Source organism: Sparus aurata, chromosome 2, assembly GCF_900880675.1.
Source record: "Sparus aurata chromosome 2, fSpaAur1.1, whole genome shotgun sequence".
In the NCBI taxonomy this organism is placed as follows: Eukaryota; Metazoa; Chordata; class Actinopteri; order Spariformes; family Sparidae; genus Sparus; species Sparus aurata.
The window spans coordinates 22,580,215-22,593,211 of record NC_044188.1 but is presented as its reverse complement, the minus strand read 5'-3'; the positions used below and the strand labels follow the sequence as shown (position 1 = coordinate 22,593,211).

Sequence of the window (12,997 nt, the reverse complement as noted above, 5' to 3'; positions counted from 1 at the left end):
AGAGAAGGAGTAAAGGAGGAAGTGGGAAAGAGGATGTTAAAATATGGGCAGGACGAGTGGTGCTCCTGTGTTGCACTCCTCTTCCCCTCAACAGGGGTGGTCCTCATGCTAGATAACCCCTGCCAGACAGCCGTGGGTGATAGAGATCAGATTGAGATGACAGACTGGAGTGCTGCCCAGACACATTCACGCACATACACACACACACACACAAACACACGCAAACGCATACACGCTCGCTCGCTCGCACACACACACACGTAATGAGGAGGAAATTAAAAAGGCATTCTGTAGAAAGAAAAGAAAAAAATCAGCATTCTTTGTTGTTTGCCAGTCTTTCACAGGAGGAGAAAAAAGAGGTGAGTGAAAGCAGAAGGCTTGAGGTTCTTTGTTCTGTCAAACAAACGCGTCAACTTCCCAGAACTGTCTATTGAACCTACAAAATTAGTGCATATATACCGTTTCAAAGCATTCACAAGTGTTTGTTTGCGTTTCCTCAGTGTATCGTTCGACAAACTTGGTAGACAAATGTGGCTCTTCATTATTAAAAAAGATAAATGAAATAAGGTTTTATTCATGTTGTAAAGGTGGTTCTTTCTTTATTGTCAGCTAACTGAAGCAGGTATGTAAAGATTGTGACAAAGAAAGGCTAGAGATTTGGTTAGACTCTCTTGTTTAGGTCTTACCATACCTGTTTGCCTTGAGGAGTTCCTTTCAGGGAGGGTAACTATTTCTTTTGGTGTGCCCCAAGGTTCAATCATGGGCCCCCTTCTTCTCTGTGTCTGTATTCTGTCGTTAGGTGTAATATCTGCAGACATGACCTGTGTGTTCACTGCTACATAGATGACAATCAATTCTATGTCTCTGCTTCACTTGATGGTGTAAAACATGTCGAAATCTTGTCAGTTGTATTTGTGAAGGTATGGCTAAGGTAACGTGAACATTTCTTTGTTTAAAGATGGTTCTAGATTACACTGATGCTCTGCTCAGAGGCTTTCCTAAAAACCCGATCAGATATTTACAACTAGTTTAAATCACTGCAGCCAGGATCCTGAGCTAAGCTAAACCGAGTGCTCATGTCATCACATCCTTATTAAAATCTCCTCATCGGTTTGACATTTAACAGCCTCACTCCAGTCGTATGTTGTATGCTTCTGTGCGTTTGTTACTGCGTAATTCTCCGCCGTCAACACCTTCAGAAAATATAAGATAAGCATTAGCCCGACATTAGCTACATCGACATATGTCGATGAAGCTAACGTCGGGCTAATGCCAGGATAATGCTTCATGTCATCTGCCCACTACGTGAGAACTGACGGGTGAGGCACTGTGAGAACTGTCCTCACGACTTATTAAAACATCTGTACTGTGTATCCACCTCCGATTTTTATCCATTCTGTCGCTTTCTTTGTGTTAAAAGCCAGTTTATAGAGCGAGCATGACAGCTACGTTAGCGTAAACACCGAGGTCAGCCATGAACCATGGGTAAACTCATGAAGTCAGGAATAAGGTGGATATGTTCCTCACATTTCACTTTGGTGTGCTTTCATTAAATGTTCCTCAGTCCAGAATAAAAATCTACTGTGACGCTGCATTAAGTTCACACAACCCCCAGACTCTGGAACAGCATTCCTGTAGATCTGGGAGTGTCGCAATCACTTACAACTTTAGGAAGAAAACCTTAAAATAGTCATTCTTACTTTTACATAGAAACTTTTACTGTGTTTGACAGTGGCGGACTCAGGATGTTTGGGGGCAGGGGCAAAAATCATGATATATATATATAGTGAAAAGATGGCATCACGCTTCTTCCCCTGGAAGAGCACACTAAAGGGCCCTTTATCAAGTTTTATCTCTACCTTTGGGGCATCCATGAGGGCATTTCTGCTGCATTTTTTTCTGAACATGGAGGCAACACCCCTGAGCACATTATATTGCATATTTTTGTATGGAATGTGCTATATAAATGTGGTTTTATAGAACTGGAACATGACATAATTTCCACTCCTGTTCATTTTTGACACATTTCACTAATCGAAATTAATTAATTTCGGCCCTGAAGGACTCACAAATATATCTGCAATTTGGTAGTGACAAGGCGTGACACTGCCTCCATTTACAATCTGTGTGTAAGCAGAGCTTTTTTGAAATGGGCTCCAGATGTTCAGATTTGAAAACTGCGGCCCGGGTGACATATCCCAGCTTCAATCAGATGCATTTTCATTAAAGCAAAAACAACTGTCATACCCATATTTGCTGGAAACGCTTCGGAAACCACACTGAACAGCAAAGCAGCCTGCCACCATGTGTGCAGTAGTATGTGTATCTGCGGATGACAGGTGCCCTTTGTCTGATGATTCATAGCAGTGTCCTTAATGTCTCGTCATTGCTTCACTGATGTTATTCATGCTGGAACTTTGCAATACCTCAGGGAATAAATGATCCTGCTGACAGACTAAAAACATGCAGCTCAGATTTGAATTTACGAGCAGGACTCAGCTCTAAGATATTCACTGTTTGTTTTTTTTCACTTAAACCCGCCTTCTTATGACAATCGTGTGTGAGCGTGTGACGTGTGAGAGCATGTGTCCCAGAGGTCATTGTCTCTGGGTCAAGACGTCTCTCAGTGTGGCTTCACTAATCTGCCGTAATTATGTCTCACAGTCGGCTCGCTCACCGTCACACACATACATTGACTCCCTGTCTTCTTGGTTCTTTCTTTTTTTTCACCTCGTCTTTTCTTCCGTGTGTTTCTACTGAGTCGTGGTTGCCTCAGGTTGACTGGCAGTGCATGTGTGTGCGTATATTCTATGTGTATGACCCTAGCGATGGGGCTACTACCCTGTCAAGACACAGCTCAAAGGAACTCCCTTCACAGCTTCAGGGTGAAGAAAGAGACGCAAACGCCTTCGTGACTTGCCATATAATGAAAGGGGTTTCCACTGCGAGAGTCATCCGCTGCACTCGTCACTCTCATCTCCCCTGTCCTGCTACGGTGACGCAAATCTTCCTTGTGTCTCATAGGCTGTCTTGCCTCAGGGTGCCGTGTGACGCAGTAGCTGTGTGGGCATCCTAAATCCAGACAACCTGACTGGGTTCATGGGAGTCCAGCTTAAGGGGAAGCCCTCTCCAAAAGAACTTGACTACATTAAAACAGGAACTGGTAGTTGTTGTTAAGATATAGGCATTAATTGAAAATTTACAATCAATTATATATTCTGGAGGAGAAATGCAAACTAAGAATTTTAATATTTACGATATTAATGAGGAAATAGTACAAACTCATAAATATTCATCTTCTCCATAACTAAATTAACGAGCTGTTCTCAGAGGAAAATAAGGTCCCCAGAACACTGTTTGAAGCTAGAAAAGGTGGCAGGCTCCATCACATATAAACAGAATAAAACAGTAGGAAACTGTGGTGTCCTTTAAGGTCAGTTTGTGTGTTCAGTTTATCTAGTCACCAAAATGAATGATTTGTTTATTTCAGTAAGTGAAGATCTTTCATTTCTGATTAACATTTCTTCCCCCAAACTACAGAGTGTACCTTTAAAGAGGTCAACATGGGCAGGAAACACAAAGAGTTAGACAAACATACAGTTTTTAAACAAATTCCAAAAAACGGATTTGGGAGTTGAACATGAAAATAAATTAGAACCCAAACTGCAAACTTCCATGACAATTAAACCTTGCAGTAAGCTGCTTTATCTGTCTAAATTGTTCACTTGTTTATAACCTGTCTGATAAACTGGCAAATAGAGTTTTACTTTGTTATGGTTAATATTGTCATCTTCCCATATCTCAGAATAACTTTGGTAAGTCCTGTAATGCCAGATGAATATACTCTTTGAATTATTTCCAATATCTTTCTTTCTCTCCCACCTTTTTTCGGTGTAATGCACTCACAATAGTACAAAATTATCATCATAGCTTTAAAAAAAAAATGACCATGGGTTCTTCTGATGCAAAACAGTTGAACCTACAATTTTCCATCCTCGTTGTTTTCCCGCTTCACCACTCCCTCTGCCTGACCCTAAGCATAACTTTTGCACACATTAAATGTTTACCTTCGGTTTTTGCCTCCAAAAAAAACATTCCTCATGGTACAATAAATCTAAAACCAGAAAATGTAGTCACGCCGCCACAAGGACAAAAGCTGCAATCATCATAAAGTGCATAAGTACATATTTGTGTGGCACTCAAGGCACAGTAAACAACAGCTGCAATGCAAACATACTGCTGACACCCTCAGAAGAAAACACTGTCAGCGCAAAGGACAGTTACAGATACCAGGGTTCATTCTAGCTGTACAGTATCAAAAAAACAAAGAATTTTGACTATGCCGGTTTCATTTAGTTGTATCATTGTTGAACTGCGCTACAATGAATTGTGCATTATATCACATTCTGTTCACTGTCAATCAGGTCACACTCAGAGAGAAACCAAAGTCCCCTCTGGAAAATAAAACAATGTCGCCTTTTGAACTTTATTGTCTGATGCGAGTATCAATTGTGTTTTAGAAGACAGCAGTGAGCATGTTCTCACAGGAAAAACATACAGCAGCTGTGTGGCATAAACAAGGCAACAGAAACTAACATCATTTTATATGACAGAATGAGAGCATGCAGATGAGGAAACATGACATAAGATGAACCCTTGTTTAAGTAAACAATCTAAAAATAATTAAAGTAATTTGATCTAGCAATCAGCCGTGCCTGACTGCACCTTCTAAAATAACAATCCCATTTAAATTCCCGGGCATCTCTGCTATAGCAAAGAGTTGTAACTCATAATTGTGCTTAGCACTCATTTATATTGCAGTGATGTATGTTGAAGTGAACTCTATTTAACCCCGTGACAGCGTTCATTTATTCAGAGGGCAGGTTGGCCTTACAGGACAAACCTGTTCCTTTTCAAAGGAACTCCGTGGAGTGTTTTGGCCTGTGTGTCAGTGTGCATGAACCCCACTGAGCTCATTAGACTGTTAATATCACTGTCTTCCTCTTCACAAAACCTCAAACCTCGCAAGACATTGCATGCTCAGTCGCTGAAACACACAGTCCTGCACTCACTCACACACACACACACAGACCCACTCACACAGAGACCCACTCACATACGCGCATACAAAGCCTCGCAAAGCTTTTCTGACTAAATGCGTGCCTGGCTGCTTGCTTAAACACACACACTCACTCTCACACAGACGCACACACCCACACACACACACACACGGCTGCAGCACAGCACTCTTATTTAAACTGATGTGAGTGCTGTCACGACATCCGACTAGTCCTATTTGTTCCACAGAAGCCTTGGCGTGAGAGAGCAGGGTCACCCCACTGGCTCACATGCAAATCCATTCAGTACACACGCACGCGCACGCATAAACACGCACACACTTAATAGTCCTGCAGATAAGCAAAAAGACAGAGAGACAGACAGGCAGGCAAGCAGAGAGCCATGTAAAGACTCAGGCATAGAGGGGTGGGTGGACAGGAAAACCAGACAGAGACAAACAAGGAGGAGGGTAAAAACGGAAAGACAGACAGACACAGACATGCAAATCAACCTGAGGACACGGAGGCACACATAAGCTGAAGGCCATCTCGATGGATAGATTCAAGTCTAAATTTAACAAGGGAGAGTTAGTCCTCAAAGTGTTAAAGTTGTCCTACTTCGCTCACTGGTGGCCCCAGATGGTAGCAAGAGGTAGCAGTTTGAATTTAAAAACTTAGCACTCACGTCACTTTGTAGTAAACCGTCCTCTGCTTAGTGCCTCGTGCAGATGGAGACAGTGTAGACTAGAGGATCAGCCATACATCGCAGGTCAAAAGGCTAGGGTATAACCGCAACAAACCAATTAATGCCATCCAACTACGTCTAATGTTGTGGCAGATGAACAAGGGCACCAGCTGAATGTTGACTGCTGAGTGTGCGCAGAATGTGATGATACATTTATAGTGAAATCGTTACAAGCCCTGGTTGAAATTAAATGTTTTTATTATGTGATTATAACCACCTCACCTCTTTAATAAAACACACAAAGAACTATTAACTATTTGACTGGAAGGGTACGTTGTCATGTTAAATCTACCATAGGGGCATCCAGAAGGGCAATTTTGCAGTTGTTTTTTTTTTGTTTTTTTTTTTACATGGGAGGGATGAGAGTCCACCAGGGAATGCCAGGATGGATGGTGGTGTGGGCAGAGGGAGTTTCAGACACTTAATGACCGTCCGATAAATGCTTTGGTTGAAGCTTACTGTCAAAGTCCTGTGCTCTCTAACCAGAACTGACACGTGACTATTCAAATATGATCATATCAATATCATTATATAATTTATATTGTGTAATATATTTCATGTAACATTGCCTCTTGCAGCTTTTTTAGGGATTCTGCAAGTGTCAAGTTACAAGTGTCAACTCAAGCACTGGTCTAAATTTTTGGATTATAAAGAAAACAATGGTGAAGACAAGCAGCTTTGCACAAGCTGATGACGGCTAGGCTAACAGTGATGTTAGATAAGCTAACATCATAATGTAAGCTAGTGAGGCAGCCTCACTGAGTGACTCCTGCTGTGAGGAATTCTTGCCGCAAGGCAACCTACCTCACAATTTTACCCTTCATAGGGCTGCTAATTCTAACATGTAGGCTATTTGAAATGAAAATGTTTGGAAGGCCGCTTACTGTGGTTATTACAGTGCCCTCTTCTGGGCATACTGAACTACGCATGACCCCAAAGACTAGACAAGACTAAAAACATTATACAAAATTTAACGGTAAACTATGAACAATATATTCACAGTGAACTGTGAAATGTAGGCAGAAGGACGCGCAGTTTGTCACACTACATCGTACATGTGACCCTCAGATGATTAATCTCTTCATTACATGGGTGATCATTTAACTTGAAAATACCTCACCTGTGAACTCTGATGATTACTGTTGGGTAAATTATGTATGTGACAATATAGTTTGTAAGGCAGCATGTTTTGAGAGATTTCTTATCACGGATTAATCATCTCTCTTATTCTTATTTTAGCATCCACATGCATGTAGGATTATTTTGGCATTTACACAGTCCGATGACTAATTACATGGGATGTGTGGGTATGAGCAAATAAGCAGTCTTCAAATCTTTCGTGAATCAGATGTGGGATTTATTTTTTTTATTTTTACTAACAAAGGAAACAGGAAAACAGAGGCCCAGTAAGAGGCTGGCAAAACAGGATCAGAGGGATACCACACAGTGACGCAACATGACAGGTGGACTGAACAGAAACATCGCGTGCATAAGAGGACTGCTTGGCATCACCCAAATAAATCCTAAGGAAGCAGCTCATATATGAATAGAGCACTGGAAGCAGAGGGTGGGATGGGCTTTTTTGGGGGGACTTATGTCATAAAAGTCAGAGCACAATACAGACAAAAGAAAGATAAGAAAAAAAAGTGGGTCTTTGTTTAGAGAAAGAAAGTTTACATCATCTGTTTCATCAGCTCAGTTTTGTTCTCCTCTTTCAGCGTCAGTCGCAGTTCCGAGTGTGCAGTGCTACTCCTGCAGTGTCTTGTGGAGATTTTTTGGTGAGTTCAACCTCCATGGTTGGCCATCAGATTTGTCCCGCATAGCCTAGCCCAAATATGTCAAGCGTGACAATATTAGTCATTTCATGCCCAAAAAAAGAATAGTGGGTCACATCCACCCCTCCTACCCCTCTTAAATCCGTACACGCACACACAGACACACATAGACACGCATTCACTTTTGCCCGTCGCCCCTCCCCCTCCTCCTCCTTCCTCTCTCTGTCTCTCTCTCTCTCTCTTACACACACGCACGCAAGCACACACTCAGCATGCTTCATTATACACTTGCCCACACAGCATAGCGTGCCGGAAACAGACTCAATAGATGCCAAGCTCCCGGTCCCTGCAGGCTCAGTGCCCCTAAAACACTGGATGCACCTTCCCAAATTAGGTTAATTTGCTTTTGCTAGGGAGACAGCCCAAAACAGTCTAGTGCTTCCCTGAAACAATTACCACCAAGAAAATATTAGATTATTTTTGTGTAAATTTCAGCTCTCATCGATTATTAACCTCGGCGGGTTGAATAATAACACTAGATAAAGGGAAATAGATATGAGCTAAAGTAAAAATGATGATGATGAGGACAATCAAATTGTTTTAATAATGCTGACGTAGCCAGACTATTCTGAGCGTGCACTGTTCTGTCTATATCTATTTGATATAATACACAAAGACCTCTGATAAACTTTATATATGATAACATGATTCTCAATTTCTGTCCGGTTATGTGCTTTATGATGCTGCATTAAATCTATGCCACTAACTCCCTCTTCTTATGCCCTTGCCACGGGGGTATTTGAGGATATGACCGCTTTCAGAGAGGGCAAGAGGGAGTGAGACAGAAAGAGGAGGGGGGGTTTGCTTGTCTTTCCTCTCCCCTTATGGCACAGTAGGGTGCGAGGTTTGAACATTTTTTCCCCCTTTTGTCACGTTCACCAAATCTTTTTCTGCTGTGGAGGCAGAAAATAAGCACGAAAGGTAGGCTAGACTTGAGTGGGTGAGTGCAATTTGCATCAGAGCAACTGAGTCTGCACGATTCATTGACGGGGCCATAAATAGCACGGCACGCATTACAAATGAAATCATGGCAAGGATCTCTCTCTCCCCCCCTCACTCTCTATTAGGGTGAGGGACCTTTGCTCAAATTAGGACGCAGGTTTGCTCTGGTCATTCACAGAGAAATAAGGGCAATGACATCACATAAAATGCAAAAATGTCTGTCTACAGAAATTTGTAAACCAAGTATTACCATGAAATGATTGGTCCTGTAAATGCCCCGGTGGGCATGTCTGGCCGCTATTTCAAATTACTTCAGAGGCAATGACTTATGTGCACACAACCCAAACAGAGCACAGAGTGTGACCTATGCATGCAAGTAGACAGAGCTCAGCTAATGTGACTTCAAGCCGTTGTCTGCCTGCATTTAATACACATTAACTTACTCATCCTTTATTTTCACAAAACATGATGCTAATTTAAAGTTAAGCTTTTGCTTGTGAAAAGGTTCTGACATTTTGGAAATATTAGTCATTTAATTCAAATCATCATTAAAGTATAAAGAAAGGATCAATATCAGTTTCATCTTCCTGTTTTCTCTTCCTTTAACTCTGTCACACTGTTGTGTCATGTACCCAAAGGAATGCCACTGGCCTGTTCATGTCAGACCTGTCATGTGAAGCCTACAGCTGTCGAAGCATACATTGAAGTGATGACCATTACCAACTAAAGCTTCCATCCCCTGAGACCGAAGGCAGTTAAGGTGGTTGTGCTGAGGTTAAACTAACTCAAGAGGTTAGAATGAGATGAGAGAGAAAGAGAATGGCAGACGGACACCGAAAGGTTGATGGAGTCTAAACATGGTCCAAGATTAACATGACCCGGGACATTTTCTCTCTTACACAGAACCATTTCCCTCTCAAACAGGACTTTTTTAAATTTGTTATAACGACTTAACTGAATAATTTTGCGATATATTACGTGTGATTATTTGTGTGTCATGATAATCAATTCTCAAATTAAATAATTTCTTTTATAATGCTTTTATTTTGATAGGAGACTAACTTCCTACCTCACTGCGTGGCTACGTGACGAGGCTGCGTCATTGCGTCGTAGCCATAGCAACCGCAACAGTTTCCTGACATGGCTCACGTCAGGAAAAAGTCCATTAAAACTTCTTGTATTTTATGATTATTTTCGCCTTCATTTCGACAGAGACTGGTGAATATGGTCGCTAAAGGTAGATTCTGTTTGCAAGATGTTTAGTGTCAAATCATAAAGCTTCAGTCTTGTATGGCTGCAGTGTTAAACGCTAAAATAGACCGCCGCACTGATTTGTTTACAAGGTCAGCTAACGTTAAATTAGCTCTGCCATTGTTTGGGATTACGTCTCTTTTTTATTTTGAACACACAGTGCTCGCCCCTTTTTTAACTAAATATTGACTTAACATAATGTAGAATTACTAATAGGCTACATGATGTTTACTTTGCCTACAACTAAACGAAAATGCATAGGGTTACCATTGTGTTTGATTGTCAACTATTTTCTGACTACTATCTATTACCCTTAATGCATTGTTGGGCAGGAAGGAGGCCAACGTGTTGGATACTACTACAACAAAACTTATTGCTGCTCAAATCCTGAAATAAACACTTAAAATCTTGCGTTTAAATAAAGTCAGATTATTTTAACTCTATCTGCTTCCTTCATAACGGTGGCTGAGGAACATTTCCTTTAGAGCCCGACCGGTATATTGTTTGGCCCATATTGTCCTGTCACAGCTATTAAAACTCTTTGTTTTTTCAGGGACTATAATGCAAAAAAAAGATAATTAGGGCAATGAATGATTATAATTATTTTCAGTGAAGTTTCCTGTTTCAGTGCGCTGATGTCATTTTGGATGATAAAGTTTATTGTTAAACTGTAAATTATCCTGCCTAGGTTATATATCATCCTCAAAGTTGTTTCAGAACCACATTTAGGAGATCATTGCGAAATATGTGTGCTTATCGTGTGATCGTCATCAGAATTTTTTAAATCCCTAATATCAGTCAGAGTCTATAACTTCTTAATCTTGGACCCTCCTTCCCTAGTAGCCCCCTCAGTGCTTGTCTTCATGCTCGTGCCGGACTGCGTGCCCTCATGGGTTTATGTGTTCGTGTTTGTTTCCTCTCACGACTTGGGCATGCGTCCATGCAGAATAGATGAGTTTATGAACAGCTTGCCTCTCTCACATTAGACTGATTAATAGTTCAATCAGGGCTAAAACGGACAAAATGTCACGGGGGAACAGTTGTCGTGCAAAATCAGCCCTTTTATATCTGCATCCATCTAAAAGGATAGGCCTGCTTAATGCCATCACAGGGCGTAACTAATTCATCTGCATTGTGTGAGCCAGCGATTGAGGATCTCTGCTGTGCTTTAAATGCAGAGCCTAGAGACAGTAGGGGGGCAATCAGGCTATTAGCGTGCATAAGCATGAAGCCTGCTCTTTGATTGGGCAGGGTTTTTGTGTCTGCACTGGTGTGTGAGTGTGACAGAGTTCACGTGCTTGTTTACATGGGAGAATGAGTGAAGGTTTCAGTGTGTGTATTAAGTTAAATCTGCCTGTCAGTACAGATTGATGTGTGTCTATGTGTGTGTATTAGGCTTTGGGCCAAGTCCTTGTGTGTTTGTGCTGTACATTTTCCTGTGTGCCCTCTCACTCTAATTCCCCACTGATGGTCTGCGAGGGCATTTAATGTCTGGCATGCAGCCGTGTGCCAGGACCATCTGATAGGAGTGACCTCTGGCCCTGAAGTTAGCCAGAGGTATTCAATCTGAGGTCAAGTGTTGACTTAGCGTGATAGTTTGCCTTTCCTAATGGTGAGGATGGATAAATACCCCGAAAGGGTGCACACACAGACAGACAGACAGACAGACAGGGGCTGGGTTGGGCTTGCGTTTTTGTTCTCCTCGCATGACCTCCTTCACCCACGGGCGCATCACTGACTGTTCCTCAGTGGTTACTATTACACTGCAGGGGTCTTTCCTTGGTTTGTACTAACTAAAAATACATAGAACAGAGGGTACTCAATTAATTTCTCCCTGACTTATTTGAAACTAGAATGTATCATACAAGTAATCATTAATCACCACCAACAAGACTTAATTGTGGGGATTGTTTCCACTCTTGAAAGTTGAGTCAGTCCTTGTTAGACATTGTGTTGCCCTACGTTGGAGGACAGACTAATGTATGGCTGTGAAGTCCAAATACCCTCAGCTGTGAAATGCCATAATCTACAGTCTATAAGCTTAATTCTGCCATAAGCTTGACTGATTAATCTATTGAATAGAGTGTACGGAAAATGGGTTTAATATGGTGGACATCACGCTAAGGGATTTACCCTTACATTAACCTCAGAGGCACCTCAAGTGCTATTCATCAGTTTAAAAGTGCCACCCACTTTTATCCTGAAAAGAGGAGTCAATTTTCCTGGGTAATATTTGGCAGAACACAATGTCTTTGTAGACATACTTTGATATCAGGGTTTACTTACTGATTAATTGGCATGTTTTTACTACTGTCGGACAGTGTGTTCTAATCTGAAGGGAGGGACTTTACAAGAATGTTGAGCTCAAAGAACAAGAGAGACACAAAACTCACCTCTTAAGAGCTCAGTTCAAGATCAGGGTTCAAAACCTAATTTGTAACATCTGACATTCAACTTCTAAATCAACATTTGACTGTTGATATATAGAGTATATATTTTTGCATGTCTGTCTAGACCTGGTATTTCTGCACAGCTGCAGATAAAGATTAGGCAACATTAACATTATTACTATTAAACTATTTGTAGATTAGATTCCAGTGGTGGCTGTGCAGGATTGTCTCTGACTCTTGTGATCCTACCATTTCCAATAACTCCAAAAGGTTGTAAAGTCTAAAAGTCAAATTTTATTGAAAAAAAAAAAAAAAAGATCAACTCATTTAATCTCATGAATCAATTTGTTGTTATTGCAGGATTTAGTTTGAGTTCTTTTTTTGTTCCTTTTTGGGGTGATGACATCATACAATACGAATGACAGACATTTAAAGCGTCATTCTGAAACATAGAAGATGGAGCGTGAAAGAGGAGACAAAGTGTTCAATATTTTGTGTTTCCCTTTTAAGTTGGGGTGGCCAAACTTTTTCTATTTGATGGTCAACACTGAAATGGTGAATGGTGACCCACACAAGCAAAAAGCAAGCACCAGTTGTGTTAACATGTAAAATGGTATTATATGAAAGAAATTCATAGATCCTAAGTTCCCTCATTAAAAATAGATCAGCACAGACAACAATTCATGATATAATTTTTTTATACTAATTATTTTTTTTCACTAGAATCATCTCATGGTGGGCCAACTTTGGCCTGCAGATCCCACTTTGAACAGCCCT

At 41.1% G+C, this 12,997-nt stretch overlaps 1 protein-coding gene across 2 annotated transcripts in view; it reads left to right on the top strand.

Moving 5' to 3' along the window:
• The first annotated feature begins 9,696 nt into the window (after nucleotides 1–9,696).
• lekr1 (Leucine-, glutamate- and lysine-rich protein 1) overlaps nucleotides 9,697–12,997 on the top strand; it is a 28,249-nt gene continuing 24,948 nt past the window's right edge. For both annotated transcript variants that reach the window (XM_030439035.1, XM_030439027.1), the window contains exon 1: nucleotides 9,697–9,816. In XM_030439035.1, the coding sequence (XP_030294895.1) occupies nucleotides 9,804–9,816 (13 nt within the window). In that variant the 5' untranslated portion in view covers nucleotides 9,697–9,803. The remainder of the gene's footprint in view (nucleotides 9,817–12,997) is intronic.